The 22,474-nt window shown below is 42.9% G+C and overlaps 2 protein-coding genes across 2 annotated transcripts; one reads left to right on the top strand and one right to left on the bottom strand.

Annotated features, from left to right (window-relative positions):
* Positions 1-7,020: 7,020 nt before the first annotated feature.
* On the top strand, positions 7,021-12,743 carry LOC148196365 (uncharacterized). Its single transcript, XM_088095374.1, has 2 exons — positions 7,021-7,137; positions 7,341-12,743. The coding sequence occupies exons 1-2, from the start codon at positions 7,021-7,023 to the stop codon at positions 12,741-12,743; spliced, it is 5,520 nt and encodes a 1,839-aa protein (XP_087951500.1).
* Positions 12,744-20,727: 7,984 nt separating this feature from the next.
* Positions 20,728-21,703, bottom strand: LOC148196364 (putative U-box domain-containing protein 50). The gene is made up of 4 exons (XM_088095373.1): positions 21,385-21,703; positions 21,185-21,297; positions 20,981-21,105; positions 20,728-20,881 (listed from the first exon to the last, which is right to left on the bottom strand). Exons 1-4 carry the CDS (start codon positions 21,548-21,550, stop codon positions 20,728-20,730), a joined length of 558 nt encoding a protein of 185 aa, XP_087951499.1. The 5' UTR covers positions 21,551-21,703.
* Between the last annotated feature and the right edge of the window lie 771 nt (positions 21,704-22,474).

The following is a 22,474-nucleotide window of genomic DNA, read 5'->3' as shown; positions in this document are numbered from 1 at the left end:
GCCTGTTATTAAACTATTCATTATTATTGTTATTGTCTCTTTCGAACTTTTGATTTTTTTTTTATCGATCCCTTTTTGATTCATTTTTATGCATTGTGTTGAGTTTTTTTAATAATTTATTATAAACGAATTGTGATGTTTTTTAATAGATTAATGAGTAAGGACAAGAGAATTAAGGCAAAAGCAGCATGGGATGTGAAAGCTACACAGATGTTTACTGAATTGTGCTTGGATCAAGTTTATAAAAGATAAATAAATGGTACTAACCTTACAAAAAAAGAGTGGAAAGTTGTTGAATCTGAATTCAACAAGAAAAGTGGAAGAAAATATGGTAAAAGTCAATTTAGAAAAAAATGGGATAATCTTAAGAAGGAATGGCCAGGTACAAGTTGTTTGGCAAAGAGACAAGTTTAGGATGGGATAACGTAAGGAACACAGTACATGCATCAAATGAGTGGTGGGCTAAAAGGCAAATGGTAAGTCTTTTGATATGAAGTTAGAAGTTTATAGATTTCTTATAACTTTTCTTACTTGAACTTTCTTATGCTAATAGGTTTAAAGCATGGAGGATTGAAATGAAGAATATGTGGAAGAACATAATGAAGATTCTACTTTAATTTCATATTTTACAAGAGGATATAGGATTTGGGAATTTTACTTATTTTTTCTCTTTCTTTCTATTTTGCAGGAACTCTGTATAAACTAGGGTTTCCATTTTCTCTCTTGTAACAGATCGATCTATCAACACACATAATATATGAGTTCTCCAGTTTTTACTTACCTTTTTCGATCTTCCTCTGCTTCCATGTTCCTCCACCTCGCTGCCGCCATGGGTACTTCTACTACTCCACCTTTCTCTCTTTGATACCATCTCTGATATGGTATTAGAGTAGGTTTATTGCCTACTCTACATCTGTTGTGCTAAAGATTTTTGAATCCTAGTGTCCAACCAATCTTTTATCCATTCTTGGTATTATGAAGCACATGGACCAATCCATCAACCCTCTCACCCCTTCTACCTACATCCTGGGGATAATCCAGGCCTCACTTTCATATCTCAAGTTCTAAATGAAGCCAATTATGCCTCTTGGAGTATAAACATGAGAAGAGTCCTTCTCTCCAAGAACAAGATCAAATTCATAGACGGGGAATCAAGAAACCCCAAAGAAATGACCCCTTATTCGATGCTTGGGAAAGATGTAACATGATGGTCCTATCTTGGATTATCAAGACTCTTTCCTCACAAATTGTAGAAAGTGTCATATATGTGGAAAATGCTAAAGAACTATGGGATGAACTGAAAGAAATGTTCTCCAAAGGTGATTACTTCAAGATTTATGACTTACTTCAGGACATTCACTTCGTCAAACAGGGAGAAAGAAGTGTAAGTCAGTTCTTTACTAATTTAAAGATCCTATGAGAAAAATTGGACACTAGTACAAAAACAGTGTATAACGTCACGCGTTTAACGTCCAACCACTGAATACTCAACGTTAAAAATGACCGGTGACATTTTTGTAAATAAATGCAATTATTAAACACCGCTTAGAATTGTAATTCGACGTAAAAGGATATAAAACGTCGAATGCCCCAGCGTTAGACGTCAAAAGGTTAGTGAATTCAATAAAAATTTGAGCGGGAGATTGAAAATTCATTCACTTTATCTTAGCGCGTGAAACCATCTTCTCTTCTCAAACTTTTCTCGAATGAAGTTTGACGACCATCACATGTAATCTTTCTTTCATTTGATACAAATGCATGTTAATTAACTACTTTATGTATTATTTTCGTGCTCTTGTCCTTCATAGGCGCGTTTTACTTCCTCTGTCACTGGTGAGGACACATTATTCCGACGAACACCTTTTGAAGGTTAGTTTTCATTTTGAAGAACTTATTTGTTGAACTTGTTTGTTGAACTTGTTTGTTGTTTATTTTGTTGAACTTGTTTGTTGTTGTTTAGTTGAACATATTTGTTCTTGTTGTTTGATCGAACTTATTTGTTGGTGGTTATTGTTGTTTTTTGTTGATTGTACACTACACGTTCATAGTTCTTGCTTTATAAATTATCAAAAAATGAAATTTGTTCTTTTTCTGCTTTTTAGGTATAGTAGAGTTGTAAAAAAGAATCACAATTAATTAAAAAAAACAAAAAAAAATTATTACCGTCGTATATTGACAAAATTCAACGTTAAATTAACGTCGTATATTGACAAAATTTTACGTTAATTTAACGTTGAATTTTTAAAATTTGACGTCAATTTAACGTCTCCTGATATGATGTCGTTCGCGAATTCGCCGTTAAAAGCCCAAAATATTCGATGTTGTATGCGATTTTGTACTAGTGGGAGTCTCTTAGACCCATACCAGGTTGTACCTATGATGTCCCTTGCAATTGTGATTTGTCTAAAATTTCTCTCAAATACAGAAAGGTGAAACATGTTGTTTGTTTCTTAAAGGGCCTAAATGACACTAATAACACTGTAAGAACACAAATCTTATTGATGGAGCATCTTCCCAACATCAATCGTGTCTTCCCCCTTATCATGCAACGAGAAAGGCAAGATTTTGGCCTCAGGAATCAGAACATTGAAACCAAAATTCTAGCCAAGACTATTGACAAACAGAACCACTAGAAATCAAAATAGACCTAGAGGTCTCATGGACGTGGTTCTAGATCTTGCGGTCAAGGAAAAGGGAGAGGAATAAATCCTAACTATGAGAAACAATTCTCCTACTGTCACAAGACGAACCACATTATGGATGAATGTTACTCTAAACATGGTTACCCACCATGGTACAAGAAGAGTGACAACAACATTCAAGAAAGAGGGGGACAGAGTGAATCGAGCTCTACAATGTTTGCTCTGCCCCTATAGAGACACATCTCACCCAATAGACAAACATTAACATTGTCTTCAACTCTTTCACTCCAGAACAAATGGAAAAATTATTACAAATGATAGAAAAAGTTGATAACTATTCCCATAGCATTAGTCAAATACAGAGGGACACAATAGAGGACAAACAAGGTATGCTTTCTTGGATTATAGACACAAGGGCTAGTGGTCATGTGACCCATGAGAAAAAACACTTTGCCACCTTCCATAAGATAAAACCTATATTTGTTAAACTTCCAAATAATTCCATTGTCACTTCCCAACAAGAAATAAGCATTTAATTTTGAAAGATTTTTATCTTTAATGTTTTATACATTCCTAATTTTTCTTTCAACCTAATATTTTGCCAAAGTTTAACTAGGGACATAAACTACACCCTAACTTTTTCTTCTTAAGATGTGTCAAATACAGGACAACTCTACATTGAAGATGATTGGATGTGCTAAGGTCTACAAGGGTCTCTATTACTTATAATTGTTTCCTATTTTTGACCAAGATTTTATACCTAAATTTGTTTTCTCTTATGAACGTATAAATTAAATTTGTGGCATTATAGGCTAGGTCACCCTGGACACAAAATTATAGAATAGATATGCAAAAATTTTCTTTATGTATAATGCTTGTGATTTTCATTATGCCAAACAAGATATATTTTCCTTTCCTAAAAGTAATTATTTATCTACTAACTGCTTTGAAATGATACATTGTGATATATGGGGCCCTATCTCCATCTTTTCTATTCATGGTCATAAATAATTTCTCATTATAGTTGATGATTATAATAGACATACTTAGGCTTTTCTAATGCATAATAAAGGTCGTGCTAGAGATTAACTGTATAATTTTATTGTAAAAATTAAAACCCAATTTGATAAAACCATTAAAATCATTAGAACTGACAATGGACCTGAGTTTAACTATACTACTTTATATGATTCTCATGGTATTGAGCACCAAAGAAGTTGTGTTGAAACTCCCCAACAAAACTTTATTGTTGAGCGTAAACACCAACACATATTGAACATAACTCGTAGCTTACTTTTTCAATCTAATATTCCTAATGCCTATTGGTCCTATGTTGTCTCTCATGCCATATATTTGATAAATAGGCTTCCTTTCCCTGTCCTTAATGGGAGAAATCCCTATGATCTGTTGTATGATTCTCCTCCAACTTATCTCAATTTAAAAATCTTTGGTTGCTTACGCTTTACTTCCACTTTAGAAAATAACAGAAATAACCTAGATCCTAGGGCTAGAAAAGGCGTTTTTCTTAGTTATAAAAATGGTGTGAAAGGTTAGATTATGCTTGAGATCAACACTAGGGAGATCTTTATAAGTAGGAATGTTATCTATTATGAAAATATTTTCCCATACAAAAGCCAACAAAACAATAAAGAAACTCATGGTAATGAAGAGGATAAAATACTTTTTCTTATTGATCTGTTATGCAGCTATAACTCTGTTAATGAGTAAAACCTGGTTGAGAGTAACAATGATGACCAAAACCTCACTGAAAATGTCAGTACTAAAAGCACTGGTTCTACTGAAAGTGAAGGAGTTCACAGTCAAAGAAAATCCAATAGAGTTAGAAGGACCCTAGATATTTGAATGACTACATACATCAAGTTAACCAATCTTTATCTAAATCCCTATGTGTAAAAAAGGGTTTGAAAACTCCCTATCTTATCTCTGACATTTTGTCTTATGACTCTTTATCTAAGAAACACTTAAAATACACCATGGCTGTAATTGTCAACAGTGAACCCAATTCCTATGATGAAGCCAAAATGAATTCTGAGTGGGCAGATGCTATGCAGAATGAGATCAAAGCCTTAGAGAAGAATGATATATGGTATTTAACTCAACTCCTTCTTGAAAAAACTCCCATTGGTTGTAAATGGGTGTACAAAATCAAATACAAAGCATATGACACTATAAAAAGGTATAAGGTCCACTTAGTGACAAAAGGTTATACCCAACAAGAAGGAATACTTTCTAGACACTTTTTCTCTTGTTGTCAAGCCCACCACTGTCATATTACTGCTTACCCTTGGTACCTCAAAGAATTAGTTTCTACACCAACTTGATGTAGATAATGTCTTTCTACATGGAGACCTAAATGAAGAAGTCTACATGGAACCACCACCTGGTCTAAATGTTCATGATAAGGGACAGGTTTGCAAACTAACTAAGTCTATATATGGTCTAAAACAGATCAGTAGACAATGGTTTGACAAATTATATACTTTCCTTATATCTACTAATTACACTCAATCTAAATATGACATTTCTCTCTTTATTAAGAAAACATCAACAGATTTCACAACCCTACTTGTGTATGTAGATGACATTATTTTGGTAGGAAATTCTATGACAAAAATCAATCACATAAAGGCTCTCCTACACCATCAATTCCGAATAAAAAATCTAGGAGAGCTCAAATACTTCTTAGGATTTGAAGTGGTTAGGTTTAAGAAGGGTATCCATCTTTGTCAAAGGAAATATGCTCTGGATATTCTTAAAGAAACCAGAATGCTCAGAAGCAAGTCATGTTCTACCCCCTTTCTAAACAACAAATTCTTTGTACAAAACAGAAAACTACATGGATAATCCCAATTCCTATTGCAGATTGAAAGGGAAGTTACTTTACCTTATCAATACTAGACCTGACTTGTGTTTTACTATCAATTTGTTAAATCAATTTATTCAAGCACCTATTAATTATCACTATCAGGATTTGTAGCATATCCTTAGGTACATCAAGTTCAGCCCTTCGAAAGGACTTTTCTTAGGATTTGTAGCATATCACTATTATTTTTCCTCTTTCTCTCTGTTTTGTAGGAACCCTGTATAAACTAGGGTTTCCCTTTTCTCTCTTGTAATAACTCAAACTATCAACACATAAAATATATGAGTTTTACAATTCTTACTTACCTTTTTTGATCTTCCTCTGCTTCCACGTTCTTCCACCTCGCTGTCGCTATGGGTGCTTCTTCTACTCCAGTTTTCTCTCTTCAATACCATCTCTGATAGAATATGAATGAAGATAAAGAAGTCAGGCATTAATTAGTAAGTATGCAATCAAATATTTATGTAAAAAGTCATGTAGAAATAATAATAAATGAGTCATTCTTGGGTACAAGAACTTTTGTAAATATGTGTCATTCGTTGATATGAGATGTTTCAAATGCAAAAACATGTATTTAATCAAACTTTGTGTTGAATTAGTAAAGCATGGCTTAAAAGCACCTAAACGAATAGGGGTCAAGGAATGGTAACAATGTTCTTAAATATGATTGGTGATGGAGTTGGCAATAGGTTGATACAAGAAAGATTTCAATACTCAGGAGAGACAACAAGTAGACCTTCCCGCAAGGTACCTTTGAATACGTCAAGTAACAAGATTATAGGTTTCGTCATTTTCATACAAAAATTCAAAAGTGTACCAGAGAGTGTCGGGCGCCGTACGAGGGGCGCCGAAGTGCCAGGCGCCGTACGAAGGACGCCCGAAATATCGAGACGCCCGAAATGCCGAGCGCCGTACGAGGGGCGCCGAAACGCCCGAAATGCCGGGCGCCGTACGAGGGGCGCCGAAGTGCCAGGCGCCGTACTTACGACAATGCCTGCACGCAATCGTAAAAGGCACGCCGGAGGCTCATGCGTTGAAGAGCCGGCCCAAGATTGAACCTAGACCCGGTATAAACTCTCCTAACCCTCATGTAGCAGGGAGGAACACCTACCAACCGGGCCGAGCCTCTTTATAAGAAAAACTTTGAAGAACTCACAAGGAATCTTACCATCACAGAGCAGCCCGGCACAACAGCCACGGCATGAAATCTTGTCCGTTAGGTGACCTAAAGTCCTACGTTCACTACGTGCACTAGGACTTGGGGGGCTTGTGTATCTGCAAGGGCCGAACGCCGTACGGAAGGATCCATGTGGGCGGACGCCCAAGCTAATTGGGCGGATCTCCATGCGGACGAGGCGGACGCCCATATCATATGGGCGGATACGACGAGCAAAACCGGACGCCGTACGGAAGCGCCCACATGGGCGGATCCCGCATGGGCGGACCTTCGCGGACACGGCCAAGCGAAACCGGACGCCGTACCAAAGAGCCCGCATGGGCGGACCCACATGGGCGGATCTCCGTGCGCGCGAGGCAGACGCCCATTTCACATGGGCGGACGTCCACGCCCGCCAAAACACTAATCAACATGACTTAAGGAAAAGTAGCCTGGTTTAAAGGTAAGTAGAAATTAGAAGCTATCGGGCCGTTTTGGGCCGTGATTAACTTTTCACTAATCCCAAGCCCATAGCGAAAACTATAAATACAGGTCCACGGTGAGTGGTAGATAGGTTACATTGAATGCACATTTATTGCTACTACTGAAAATAGCCACTGCTCTGAAACTGACTTTGGCATTGGAGAATCTTTTGTAGGTCTCCACCCCTCCGGATCAAGAGGAGAACCAGAGCGCCAGGAGAGGATCCGCCAAGGAGACAAGACTACGGGAGGACTTGGAAGACTTGGAACCCCACAGCCCTACACATACGAAACATTTGGCGCCCACCGTGGGGCCGTGTGATTTAAAAAACCCAATGGTGACCACGAGAAATATGAGCTTAGACGATCCCGCTGAGATGATGCGCGTGCTACAGCAAAAAATGGACGAGATGCAGCGACGTCATGAAGAAGAGATGGCGGCCGTGAAGGCCGACTGCGAAGCCCGGATAGCTCGGGAGATCGGGCGGATGAACGGGGAAGAACGAACGAAGGATAAAGGAAAGGGGGTGGAAGGAGAACGCCCGCCCCCGGGTACCGAGAGCGATAGGACTTGGAGGCCTTCCGGATCGGAGGCAGCGGAAAGCAAGGCTAAGTCGGTGCACGCGGAAAGCGCTGCCGAAGACGGGCGGATGGTTATCAAGCCGGAGCCTTCATCCACCCTATTACTCCCATTTACCCAGAACATAATGAATGTCCAAATCTCGGAGCAATTCATGGCTCCGCAGTTCAAAATGTATAACGGAACGACGGACCCCGCGTCCCACATCCAGACATTCTCAAACGCGATGGCGTTCCGAACAGGCAATGACGCCATTTGGTGCCGAGCATTCTCACTCTCGTTGGAAGATGAGGCACTAGAATGGTTCAACACCCTCCCCCCTAATTCAATAGAAAATTTTGCCGGATTGAAACAGCTGTTCGTCAAACAATTTGCGGCCAGCAGCACTCAAGATCTGACCGTATTCGAATTAATGACCCTCAAGCAGGAGAAGGACGAGACCTTGCGGACGTTCATGGACAGGTATCAGAAGACCGTCCGGCGAGTGAAAAGCCTGACGCCGGAGCTCGCCCTTCACTACATCCTGCCGGCTCTTAAGCCGGGGCCGTTCAAAGATAGTGTCTGCAGGCGAGCACCCAAAACAATGGAGGAGTTGAGGGAAAGAGCAGCTGATGAAATAAGGGTGGAGGAGATGAAGCTCTCCTATAAAAAAGAAAATCAAGAAGCCAGGGGAGAGAGGACGGACGGTAATAAGCCCGCCAATTCTACGGGAAAAACGTTCGGCCTTAGGCCCCGGGAGCAGAAGAAAGGACCTCGCTTCCAACAATATACGCCCTTGAACGCCTCAAGGGAGAAAATTCTCCGAGAGGCCCTAAGTGCAGAACTGATAGTGGAGCATGAGGGACTCCCAACTTTGAAGGGCGCTGACCGGAGCAAACATTGCTCCTACCACAAAAACATGGGTCACAGCACTGAAGAATGCCGGACCCTCAAGGACAAAATAGAAGAACTCGTCCGGGCGGGAAAACTTAAGAAGTACGTCCGAGACGAGCGCCCGTCGCAGTCAACCGAACGGCCCGCCCAGAGACCGGCCTACCGAAAGGATAAGCCGCGGGATCCCCGAGCGGAACGACCCCGCTCCCAAAGGCGCCCGAGCCGAAGTCGAAGCCGCAGCCGGGAACGCCCCTTGAGAGGACACATTAACACCATTTCCGGGGGATTCGCGGGAGGAGGATCATCTTCTTCCGCCCGTAAACGCCACGTTCGGGCCCTCCAATCCGTCCATCTGGTTGACAAGCCGCGTCGCTCCATGCCGCCCATTACCTTCTCGGACGAGGACTTTCACGCCCCTGATCCCGACCAGGACGACCCAATGGTCATAACGGCGGAGATAGCACGGTATGGGATAAGCAAAGTTCTGGTTGACCAAGGAAGTTCGGTCAACATCCTTTATTGGAAGACCTTCCTGCAAATGGATATCTCCGAAGATCTGATTGTCCCCTACGATGGGCAGATAGTAGGGTTTGCAGGAGAAAGAGTTGACACAAGGGGATATGTGGAGTTGAGGACGAGGTTGGGTACCGGACGATCTAGCGAGGAGAAGAGGGTCCGGTATCTGCTGGTAGAGGCGAGCACCTCATATAACGTGCTGCTCGGAAGGCCGTGCTTAAACGCTTTTGGAGCGATCGTCTCTACCCCCCACCTCACAATGAAATACCCCTCCGAGAAGGGAACTATTTGTACAGTCCGGGCGGACCAGAAGACGGCGCGAGAATGTTACGCGGCAGGGTTGAAGTTGCACGTCCGTCCCGGAAAAAGGCGGGCGGCCGGCTCGGAGGTGGCCATGGCCGACCTTGATCCTAGGACGAATACCGAGGACCGGCTGGAACCGATGGGAGAAACCCAACCTATCCTGATAGGAAAGGAACCTGCCCAAACCACTCTCATCGCCAGGGAGCTGAACCCCGAAATGGAAAAGGAGTTGAGAGCACTCTTGTGGAGGAACCGTGATCTATTTGCGTGGACGGCAGCGGATATGCCAGGCATTCATCCGGCGGTGATGTGCCACAAGCTCTCGCTTTTCCAGAATGCACGACCTATAGCCCAGAAAAAACGAAGAATGGGTGAGGAGAAGCGCAAGGCGGTCGAAGAGGAGGTAGAGAAGTTGAAGAGAGCCGGTTTCGTCCGGGCTGTCACCTACACCACATGGCTAGCTAACGTGGTCATGGTGAAGAAGGCTAGCGGGAAGTGGCGCATGTGTACAGACTACACGGATCTGAACAAGGCCTGCCCAAAGGATTCGCACCCCCTACCCAGCATAGACGCCCTGGTGGACGGCGCCTCCGGACACCGAGTGCTGAGTTTCCTGGATGCATATTCCGGGTATAATCAGATACCCATGTACGGACCAGACATCGAGAAGACAGCATTCATCACAGAGAAGGCTAACTTCTGCTATGAGGTTATGCCGTTCGGTCTGAAGAATGCGGGGGCGACATACCAGCGCCTAATGGATCGAATCTTCCGGGACCAGATAGGCCGGTGCATGGACGTATATGTGGACGACATGGTGGTCCGATCGGCAGATGGAGAGGGACACATCCAAGACCTTGAGGAGGTTTTTCGCCAAGTAAGGAAATTCGGCATGCGCTTAAACCCCGCAAAGTGCACGTTCGGGGTAGCCGCCGGAAAGTTCTTGGGTTTTATGCTGACATCAAGGGGGATTGAGGCTAACCCAGACAAGTGTGACGCGGTACTGAAAATGCAGAGTCCGGCCACCCTTAAGGAAGTCCAGAGACTGGTCGGACGCCTCACTGCCTTGTCCCGATTTATCCCCAAGCTAGCAGAGCGGATGAGGCCGGTCCTGCGTAAGCTGAAGAAAGGGGCCGGCCCGTCATGGGACGACGAATGCGAGCGAGCGTTCCAAGACGTCAAAGCCATCCTAAGTAACCCACCGGTCATGAACCGCCCGGTTCCGGATGGGGATTTGCATATCTTCTTGGGAGTATCTGAAACGGCCGTCAGCGCCGTATTGATGCAAGAACGGCCTCAAGCGAGATTAATTTACTTCGTGAGTCGAACGCTCCTAGATGCAGAAACCCGGTATCAGCGGGTAGAGAAGGTGGCCTTGGCTTTATTGCACGCATCCCGAAGGCTTCGCCCTTACTTTCAAAGTTATCAAGTGATAGTCCGGACGGACTTCCCAATCTCCAAAATCCTCAGAAAGCCGGACCTAGCTGGACGGATGGTGGCATGGGCAGTAGAGCTCTCAGAGTTCGGCTTGCGCTATGAACCAAGGGGATCGGTTAAAGGCCAACATTTGGCAGATTTCGCGGCCGAATTACCCCCATCCGGCCTAGAAGACTGGAATCTGTACGTGGACGGAGCGTCCGGGCGTTCGATAAGCGGGGCCGGCATCGTTCTTGAGGGCCCCAACGGATTCTTACTGGAGCATTCCTTGATATTCAAATTCAAAGTATCCAACAACCAGGCCGAGTATGAGGCCCTCATAGCCGGCCTCGAGTTGGCAAAAGACATGGGGGCGCGGAGGATAACCTGCCGGACGGACTCTGAGTTGGTGGTAGGCCAAATGAACGGCAACTTCCAAGTCAGAGAGGAGCGCCTTTTACGATACTACCAACGAGCGGCGGAACTCGCAAGGGCGTTCGACAAGGTTGACATACAGCACATTCCCAGAGAGCAAAACACGAGGGCGGACGTACTGTCTAAACTCAGTTCGGGAAAGGAAAAGGGACAGTTGACTACTGTCGTGCGGCAGGTTCTACTTCAGCCTTCGGTAGAATGCTCGGCGGTATCCGATGGAAGGCAGGACTGGCGTGCAGAAATCAGGGAGATCATGACCCGCCAGGACGAGGGGCGGGCGGTAGGTCCGGGCGAAGCCAAGAAAATCGCCCGTTACCTTATTGTGGGGGATGACTTATACCGAAGAGGATTCTCCTCCCCCCTCCTTAAGTGCTTGGGGAACGAAGAGGCATGCTATGTCATGGACGAGCTACACAACGGCGTTTGTGGTTTCCACACAGGCTGGAGAACGTTAAAAGCCCGGTTACTGAGAGCCGGGTATTATTGGCCTACCATGGAGGCGGACACAAAAGCGTTCGTCCAGCGCTGCGTTCGCTGTCAGGAACATTCCAACAACACCCATCTTCCGCCACATGCCCTACGTTCAATATCCTCCCCATGGCCATTCGCCCAATGGGGAATGGACATCGTAGGACCATTCCCAGTAGGGCAAGCGCAGAGGAAGTTCCTCTTGGTGGCGGTGGATTACTTCACCAAGTGGGTAGAGGCCGAGCCCTTGGCGACCATCACGGCCGCCCAGGTCCAGAAATTCTGTTGGAAGTTGATATGTCGCTTCGGCCTCCCCCGATCCATCATCACAGACAACGGCCGGCAGTTTATAGATAAAAAACTCGCCGAATTCTTCAGAGGATTGGGAATCAAGCACATTACCAGCTCCGTGGAGCATCCCCAGACGAACGGTCAAGCCGAAGCAATGAACAAGACCATAGTTTCGGAACTCAAGCGGCGTTTGGGAGAAAGGAAGGGAGCATGGGTGGACGAACTGCCCGAGGTCCTATGGGCCTATAGATGCACACCTCATGGAACCACAGGCGAAACCCCTTTCAACTTAACTTATGGTACTGATGCTATGTTGCCGGTTGAGCTGGGCGAACCGTCCTTGAGGCGAGAAGTCGAGGACCTGAACCTCAACGACCAAGAGTTGAGAATCGAGTTGGACTCCCTGGACGAACGGCGTGATCGAGCGGCGCTGAGGGCCGAAGCATGCAAGCGCATGGTGGAAAGAAAATACAACTCCAAGGTCCGACCAAGAAGCTTCCAGGAGGGGGACCTAGTATGGAGAAAAGCGGGAGACGCCCGCCGAAACCCAACTCATGGAAAGCTGGCCGCCAAGTGGGAAGGGCCGTTCCGAGTAATGGAGGCCCTGGGAAACGGAGCGTATAGGCTGGAGCGCATGGACGGACGTCCCATCCCTAACACTTGGAACGCCACGCATCTAAAGTTTTATTTCAGTTAACCTCCACGGCTTGATGTAATGTACCCCCATGGTTAATGAATCAAGTTCTATTCTCTCCTATGAAACTCACTTTGTTTTGTAGACATCTAATTCAGAACGAGCGTTCCAAAGAGAACGACTCTCAGCTTGGAGACGTCCGCCCTACCAAACCCAAGCTGGCGAACGAGCGTTCCAAAGAGAACGACTCTCAGCTTGGTTGGGCGACGAAGCGAAGAGACGTTCGCCCTACCAAACCCAAGCTGGCGAACGAGCGTTCCAAAGAGAACGACTCTCAGCTTGGTTGGGCGACGAAGCGAAGAGACGTCCGCCCTACCAAACCCAAGCTGGCGAACGAGCGTTCCAAAGAGAACGACTCTCAGCTTGGTTGGGCGACGAAGCGAAGAGACGTCCGCCCTACCAAACCCAAGCTGGCGAACGAGCGTTCCAAAGAGAACGACTCTCAGCTTGGTTGGGCGACGAAGCGAAGAGACGTCCGCCCTACCAAACCCAAGCTGGCGAACGAGCGTTCCAAAGAGAACGACTCTCAGCTTGGTGGGGCGACGAAGCGAAGAGACGTCCGCCCTACCAAACCCGAGCTGGCGAACGAGCGTTCCAAAGAGAACGACTCTCAGCTTGGTTGGGCGACGAAGCGAAGAGACGTCCGCCCTACCAAACCCAAGCTGGCGAACGAGCGTTCCAAAGAGAACGACTCTCAGCTTGGTTGGGCGACGAAGCGAAGAGACGTCCGCCCTACCAAACCCAAGCTGGCGAACGAGCGTTCCAAAGAGAACGACTCTCAACTTGGTTGGGCGACGAGGCGAACCCCAAGAGAACGACTCAGCTTGATTGGGTGGGCCATGAAGCGAAAGTTAAACATCTAAAAGTTAAGCGTCGACACCCGCCCGGGAAAAGGAGGCGTCATTCCCCCCGGCCGGACTGGTATTAAAGCAAGTCCTTTGTAGGAATAAAAGGCGCACAAAATATACGAAACAGGAAAAACCAACTGTGTATTAATCAGGGACGCTGAAACGCGCCGATTTACAAAAGGACCGCCCGGCCAACTTCTGGACAATCCGAGATGTTGGGCGGATGGTCACGACATACACCAAAAAATTAAAAGAAAAAGAATTCTAAACGTTTTTCCCGGATGCCGCCTCTACGGTTGGCCCGTCGTCTTCAACCGCATTCAAATCCATAAGGACGCCGTCGAAAACGTCCTTCTCTATATCCACGCCCAAAGAAAACGGATCCTGGATGCCCGCCAGCAGAGTTACCTGACGAAGGGCTTTGTTGAACCCTTCCTCATGTTCAAACATAATGGTCGACTCCAACTCGGCAACCTGCTCCTTGGCCTTAGTAACTTCAAGAGTGAGCTCCTCGTTGGTCCTGGCATGATCCGTTTCGACCTGTTTTAGGCGGGCTACTTCCGCCTTCAGCTGGCGACCCTCCTCCGCCAAGCGCTCCTGTTCGGCCTGGGCGGTTGCCAAACTTTCGGCGGCCTCCCTCTTGGCCTCCTCAAGATCGGCTTCTAACTGCTCGATCTTCTTATCATATTCATCCTGGTTAAGGACCATCTGCTCCAAAGTCAACTGAAGGGAGGCTGCGTTCTTCTTCTCCTTGTCGAGCTCGGCCCGGACCTCCGCCACGCCAGGGCGGTCAGCAAACTTTCTTAGATACCAGGCCAGAGCGGATGTCCGGGTAGACATCTCTAGCATGGCGTTGGTTAGCTCCAGCTCGGACAACGGTTCAATAAGCGCCCGCTGAGAGGAGCTCATATGGAATTTTGCCCGGTCGCTCATGCTGAACTCCGGGCTGAAAACACCGCCGGGAATGGGGACGGCCAATACCCTCTCCCGCTCTTTCTCTTTGCCCTTGTCCTTACGGGCTTTCTTGGAAGCTGACCGAGACGAAGAGCCCTCTTTGTCTTGGCGTCCCTCAGCAGTAGGATCTTTTCTCTTTCGAGTAGGATCCGCGGAAGTCATGGCCGCCCCAGACGTTGGACCTCCTTGGACGGCCGCCATCTCCGGTTGATGCTCCCGGATTCTAATCTTCACGGCTGGACCCCCGGCCTTACCAGTGGGGGGGACCCTTCCAGTCGGCGCGCCGGCAGGGGGAGGGCGCGGCACTGAGGGAGCGCCGGTTGGCCGGGCCGTCGACGAGCTGGCACCGGACTTCTTCCTCACGGTCAGGAAGTTGGATTTGCGGGGGCCCGGAGTAGTCATTAGTTCTGCAAAAAACAAAGAAATTCAGAAAAATTAACGTCAGTATGCGAAAAACGAGCACACCTAATGTGACAAGACCATACCGAACGCCTTTGGTCCACAATCCTCAAGACTAAGGCATTCAACCAGGTGGCGGGCGGAGATCCGGCGAGGGAGGGTGTTAATGGTGCGCACGGCCTCTCGGTCGGGTGCTGTCAAATCCCCGATTGAAGTCGCCCGTATTCGTCGAGGGTCCCTCGTCCAATAGAATGGGAACAGCGGCCTCCCTTCACCATCAGAAAATTCACGGAGGCCGTCCTTGTCAACGATTATTTTAAAATAATGTTGCTTGAAATTTTTAAAGGAATCGGAGAAGGGGCGGAATAGGGTCCTGTCCCGCACCGAGTTAAAGGATACCCAACCGCCAGAAGAAGAAGGGCGGACCTCGAAATAGTGAAAGAAAACTGGGATGGTAGGAGTGACACCCACTGCTGAACACATCGCCACAAACGCCTGTACAGCCGCCCACGAATTGGGATGCAGCTGCGTCGGAGCCACATTAGCTTCCCGAAGAACGGCCGTTTGAAAATTAGTAAAGGGCACCCGGACGAAAAGATGGGTGAAGAAGGTCACGTACATGAAGAAGAAATCATAAGGACTAGACCGCCCATCATGAAAGACCCTCTCGTTCAACAAAGTCACCCCGGCACGAATTAACCTCGAATCCTCCATATCCCGTACGATATGGGTATGGCGGATCCGCCATTCCAAATCCTTGCTGTAAGCATAGCAAGAAGCATATCGGCTGGGAACGACGGGAGCCAACTCCGATATCACCGTCCCTTCACCATCCGGCTCGAAGGGTGACCCGACTATGCGAATACCGCCTTTTAACAAGAACAGAGGCACACCATTAAATATCCGGTCGTTCATCGAGACCGGTGACCCAGGGTCCCCTCCGGAAGACCCAACCGCCTCCTCCAAAAAACGAGAAGAAGCCGAACTTAGAGAATCGCCGCTGTCGCCCTGCGCCGACCCCTCCCGGACTCCGCCCGACGACCCAGAACCTGACTCAATGGACATAGATGCCATTTATTACCTGAGGGAAAAAGAATCTCGAACTCCTGAGTAAAGAAGATAAGTGAAAATGACCCCGTTTAAACACACTATTTATAGGGAAAAATTAGTAACCGTCAGATGCATCTCGGCCGTTTAGATTAGGTACAACCAACGCTCCAGATTTGGCGACGCTTCAGCTCCATTCAATGGGGACGCGCCACGTGTTTTCCCGCCTAAAATTCGAATTCAAAAAGCCCACTGGATAAAGCCCAATTACGGGTTCCCGACCCCCACGCGCCGTATTCGAAATCCTACGTTCACTACGTGTACTAGGACTTGGGGGGCTTGTGTACCAGAGAGTGTCGGGCGCCGTACGAGGGGCGCCGAAGTGCCAGGCGCCGTACGAAGGACGCCCGAAATATCGAGACGCCCGAAATGCCGAGCGCCGTACGAGGGGCGCCGAAACGCCCGAAATGCCGGGCGCCGTACGAGGGGCGCCGAAGTGCCAGGCGCCGTACTTACGACAATGCCTGCACGCAATCGTAAAAGGCACGCCGGAGGCTCATGCGTTGAAGAGCCGGCCCAAGATTGAACCTAGACCCGGTATAAACTCTCCTAACCCTCATGTAGCAGGGAGGAACACCTACCAACCGGGCCGAGCCTCTTTATAAGAAAAACTTTGAAGAACTCACAAGGAATCTTACCATCACAGAGCAGCCCGGCACAACAGCCACGGCATGAAATCTTGTCCGTTAGGTGACCTAAAGTCCTACGTTCACTACGTGCACTAGGACTTGGGGGGCTTGTGTATCTGCAAGGGCCGAACGCCGTACGGAAGGATCCATGTGGGCGGACGCCCAAGCTAATTGGGCGGATCTCCATGCGGACGAGGCGGACGCCCATATCATATGGGCGGATACGACGAGCAAAACCGGACGCCGTACGGAAGCGCCCACATGGGCGGATCCCGCATGGGCGGACCTTCGCGGACACGGCCAAGCGAAACCGGACGCCGTACCAAAGAGCCCGCATGGGCGGACCCACATGGGCGGATCTCCGTGCGCGCAAGGCAGACGCCCATTTCACATGGGCGGACGTCCACGCCCGCCAAAACACTAATCAACATGACTTAAGGAAAAGTAGCCTGGTTTAAAGGTAAGTAGAAATTAGAAGCTATCGGGCCGTTTTGGGCCGTGATTAACTTTTCACTAATCCCAAGCCCATAGCGAAAACTATAAATACAGGTCCACGGTGAGTGGTAGATAGGTTACATTGAATGCACATTTATTGCTACTACTGAAAATAGCCACTGCTCTGAAACTGACTTTGGCATTGGAGAATCTTTTGTAGGTCTCCACCCCTCCGGATCAAGAGGAGAACCAGAGCGCCAGGAGAGGATCCGCCAAGGAGACAAGACTACGGGAGGACTTGGAAGACTTGGAACCCCACAGCCCTACACATACGAAACAAAAAGGATTGACGATATTTATTGGCCATTTTTTAAAAATGCTATAGGAGCCATTAATGATACTCATATTCATATCCTATGTGTAGTTAGTCCTAGTGAACAACCTAAATTTATTGGAAGAAAATGATATCCAACACAAAATGCGATGGCAGTTTGTGATTGGGACATGTGCTTTATATTTACATTACTGGAGATGAAAAGACACCGCTCATGATGTGCGAGTATTTGAGAATATCATCACAACTCCAACCATGAATTTCCGATATCCATCTTCAGGTATATGTTTCTTATAATTATTACTTATTTATATTTACAATTTACATTTCAATAATTTTATTCTTTATTATGCAAATATTACTTGATGGATTCAGGTTATCCAACACCGATAGGATATGTTGGTTCATATAAATGTGAACGATACCACCTTTCTGATTTTAGGCAGTCATCTAAATTTGAAAATCAATGAAGTATTCGATTACTATCATTCAAGTTTAAAATACACAACAGAAATGACATTTGGAGTGTGGAAAAATAGGCTTGCAAATTTTACGTTATATATCAAAATTCAAATTTGAAACAGTTTAAATAGTCAATTCAACATTAAATAACACAACTTTATTAGGAGAAAATTTGAAACTGATTTTGAATTTAAGCATTACAGATGAAAATATAGATGAGCATGAGAATGATAATCATATCAATGAAGAATAATCATTACCTTTAACGATTACCTCTTCAATGGAAATGGATCTTGTTTGAGACTAAATTAAAATTAAATTACAAGTCATATGTAACTTACATTAATTTTGATATTATGTTTTCTTATCTTATATTTATTTTTTAGTATTTTAGTTATAGGTTATATGTATTTCATTTTCCTCCAATACAATCAATTGTTGTATTATTTTCTTATGTATTCAATTGTTCTTAATTCAATTACATATTTGTTTTCATTTAATCTTTTAATAACAAATAAAATGGTAAAAGTAAGGTTCACTAATAATATCAATATCAAACTACAAAATAAATAAAAAAAATCATCAATTCAAATTATAATATTATTGTAAATTCATATACATTTAAGTAATTATACATACGAAATTACTTTTCATTAATATTATCCAAACAACTATCATTTGAACAAAAGTACTTTTTAAAATAAATATAAATCAAGTTATAATCAACTTACTTTTTACTAAACATAAGTTAAAAAAGTTAAGTTCAACTAAACTTAATTTTTTTTCAACTTCCTAACACACACTTAATTGTACTCATGTATGTGTAAATTGAAGGGTTAACGAAAAAGCTAACCATATAAATTATTATATATCCATTTGAGATAAATGTTTGCTATATTTCTTGCTAACAAATATTACACTAGCAACCATTAATGTGTTGCCTTTTATAATATGAATAATTTATTCAAAATTCAAAATTTAGATTTCAGATCTCAGAAATGTATTTTACTTAGCAAACTCGCTATTGTATAGGTTATGACAATTGATTGATTTTTTTGTATGATTAAGATTTAAAGTACGATGAAGTCTCTCAACTTTCTTAATTTTATTAATTTAATAGTTAGTGATAAGGTGATTATTTATAAATAATAACTTGTTTGTAATATAATATTAAATATGCAAGTAATTTTGAGAAAATAAACAAGATTATATAAGGGGGAAAATAGTAATTATAAAGGTAAAAATAATATAAACCAAATATATTCTTAATAGTAATAACTTTGTGGTTGATTCTTCCACTGGTACTCACAAGAACCACCTATTGTTCACACTTTTACTTTGTTTAATCCATATGATGCATTTAACAAAAAATTACATGTTGTTTTTGCTCTCAAATAACTTGGTGATCTTGAATATTTTTTAGGCATTGGGGTAAACATTTTTTTTATGGTTCTCTTATACTTTCTCAAACAAAACAAAGTATATATATATATATATATATATATATATATATATATATATATATATATATATAAGCTGGAATTTCAGCAACTAACCTTGAATTTGTATTTAAGGGAACTAGTGTTTGAGAGAAACTCTAAGTGAATTCTCTTTTAAATTTTGTGTTCATAATCCCTTTTAGCTGTACCAACTCTCCTATTTTAGATTGCATTATTTTCAATCTTTCATATCTTCTTAAGTTCTATATATACAATATACGTTTTCAACTCTGAAACACTTAGAATTTTTTCTTTCCTCTTAACACTGACTATTTTTATATACTTTTTAACTGTTATTACCACCAAAAAAACATCCATAGGCGGAAAAAACAAAATACAACTTCCTTAATTTAATGAAATTGAACCAAATATTTTTGTTGAAATTTTCGGCACAAAAGCCGAGCACTGTTAACATTAGCAAATAACTTTTTACATTAATTCTTTTATGCAGAGACAAATAATTGTTTGCCCAGTTTCATAAATGTATTATATAGTAGTTGAACAAAAATCATAAAAATTCTTGAAATCAGTGTGACAAAACTTACTTTAAAGTTGTCATGTTCCAGTATTGTTCCTTGATTTTTCCTTCATCAAAGAGGAAGAGGATTTTTTGTCTACTTTTCGGAAAGGAAAAAAAAAATGAAAAGAAAATATACTTAAAATTTCAAAAATCTAAACCTTTGTCCACGCAAAGTTCGCTAAATACTACTGTCACATTTGGTTACCGATGAACCTTGATTTTTGTTATCTTGTAATGGTTCAAAAGAAAAGTGGTTGAATTTTGAGAATGGTTTTTTTATGTAAAATGTTACTATGGACTTAGATCACCGATCCGGTAAGTGATGAGATAGTTGAAAAGAACTGAGCAATTAATAGGTTAGGAAAACATCTCATGACTGCTGGATTAAGTAACAAAGTTAAGGCGCAATTGTCACTATTGAGATAAATTTTACTTTGAACCATTGTTGAATTATAAAAGATTTACAGAGAAAAAAAAATTATGACTTAAGCATCAGAGTGTATTGTGTCAATCATATTTAACAAAATACAATAACTAAATTGAAAATTACAAGCACAACAACCAGGGTTGTGTAAAACTTCAGGAAATAGAGCACTTTTTGGGATTTCAAAGCCTTGATAAAACCAAGTCATAAATTTAATAAAAGTTTGAGCACGGTATTCATTTAGAAAAGTTTGAAGTCAAAAGATGACGATAAGCATTTCTTTTTTTCAAATATTGCAGTTTGCTAGCAAAATAGGTTTTACCTAATTTAAAGTATAATTTGCATTTAAATTTAAGCAAAATATAAATAATAATTATCAAAAGAGAATAAATAATANATCCTCCATGATTTTCTCATCATTTTTTCCTCTCAGGAAAATTTGCTTCCCCCCACAAATAATGAACAGCTCGCAGAAGGAAGGCTTGTGCTGATGAACATAGAACAATCCACTAATAGCACCTTTAGATTTCCTAATCAAGAGACCGAACACATAGCAAAGAAAAACAAGTCAATTTAGCATTACTCACAAAACGAAATTCTTTGATAAGAAAAGCAAGCAAGTTACACACACGGAGGGCTTCATGAATGAAAATCCCATGACCAATTTGGTTATTCCTAAACCAAAGATCAAGTCTATGACTCGTTTTTGCATTGGTTCATCAGATTTCTCAACTTGAAGAATCTCTGCTGGCACCTGCAATATACAAAATTTCTTTTCGTATGATCTGAGTAATTGGACTTAACAACTATAATTTCGTTTCGAATGTACACACCTTGCCACAGAAAGCAACATACTTGGCAAACAGCTTGTTGATTTTCTCTTGCTCATCTTTCCTGAGAATTTGTAGTTTCTCCTCACTCACAGATCTTGCTGGAAGTTTCCCAACTGCAAAAGAATCTCAAAACTAAGCTAAACCCAATTGAATTTGAGTGCGGAGGATGAAATTAAAGCCGATACACAAGTCCAACTTACATGGTGTATAGACATAATCCATGGGAGTATTGTGTGTGACATGGAGAATAACAACGGAAATTGGATGAGAATTCCATTTCTTTAGAGCCCAATTCAAAGCCTTAAATCCATCTTGTGCATCATTACCAACAGCAACATAAACTTTCTCTGTTTGGATTGCATCCATTTGATTGTTCCAAGCTTCAAAACTCCAACTCCCTATCGGCTACAAGCAGGAAGAGTAATTCCAGTGAAACTCATGTCACAGTACACACGTATGAAAGAGACTTTAACATTGTAAAAGAGGGAGTAAAAAAGGGTGGTATATGATGATTTTCAAAGCTTTTTTTGGTAGTTTCACAAGTGTTTGATTTAAAGACTATTGTATTAGTGCTTTAATCGGGATTTCCAAGGGAAGGGTCGAAGGTGAGGTCCAAGTTTGGACTTTTGTGTATGGCGTGTGATGATTGCCAAAGCGTGCTGGGGTCGTAGTTACGCATCATCTTCTTAGCCATTTTCATTTTCATTCGTAGTTCCTACTCTTCTACCATATCTACCTATTATTCACTTTTTTTTTTCTCATTACAGTATATACTTTTATACAGGTTATATAATCCGATTTTAATTATTTTTATTGATATCATTAATCACTACACATTTGGAATATTTTCTGTTTTAATTAATATGAAACTATTTTGGGTTATAGTAACAACTAATTTTTTTAAACAAATTTTATTACCCATAAAACTTGAATCAAATTTGTTGAAGATATTCAGGTTTATTTTTATTGTTTTAATTACTCATACGGATTATTATGTATATAGTATAGTATTTAAATAACTTATTTCATTTCTCTCTGTTTCTTTTTTTCGTTTTATTTATATTAAATAACTCTTAAATAATAACAAAAAAAAATATCCTTTTCATTTCTTAGTATAAAGCATCTTCAAAATGATCACTTGCATAAGCTATGCAATACGGTGACGTAGACACGCTTTCTAGGCGGCATATGTAGAAAAGCGTGCCCCAAAATCTAAACTGCTCTCTTATTTAATAATTCGTCCATTCTTATTTTTATTTACTTTTGGTTTTGTGAAATACTATAAAAAAA

This window comes from Vigna umbellata, chromosome 7, assembly GCF_029865625.1.
Source record: "Vigna umbellata cultivar VRB3 chromosome 7, Vumbellata_1.0, whole genome shotgun sequence".
In the NCBI taxonomy this organism is placed as follows: domain Eukaryota; kingdom Viridiplantae; phylum Streptophyta; class Magnoliopsida; order Fabales; family Fabaceae; genus Vigna; species Vigna umbellata.
The sequence above is the reverse complement of the archived record's forward strand: the minus strand, read 5'-3'. Positions and strand labels throughout refer to the sequence as shown.

Excerpts from the sequence above, each read along its gene's own strand:
- LOC148196365 (XM_088095374.1), top strand. The coding sequence starts at position 7,021 with ATGGGCGGACCCACATGGGCGGATCTCCGTGCGCGCGAGGCAGACGCC. Across the intron at positions 7,138-7,340 it reads ACTTAAGGAAAAGTAGCCTG|GTCTCCACCCCTCCGGATCA; the intron begins GTTTAAAGGTAA and ends AATCTTTTGTAG.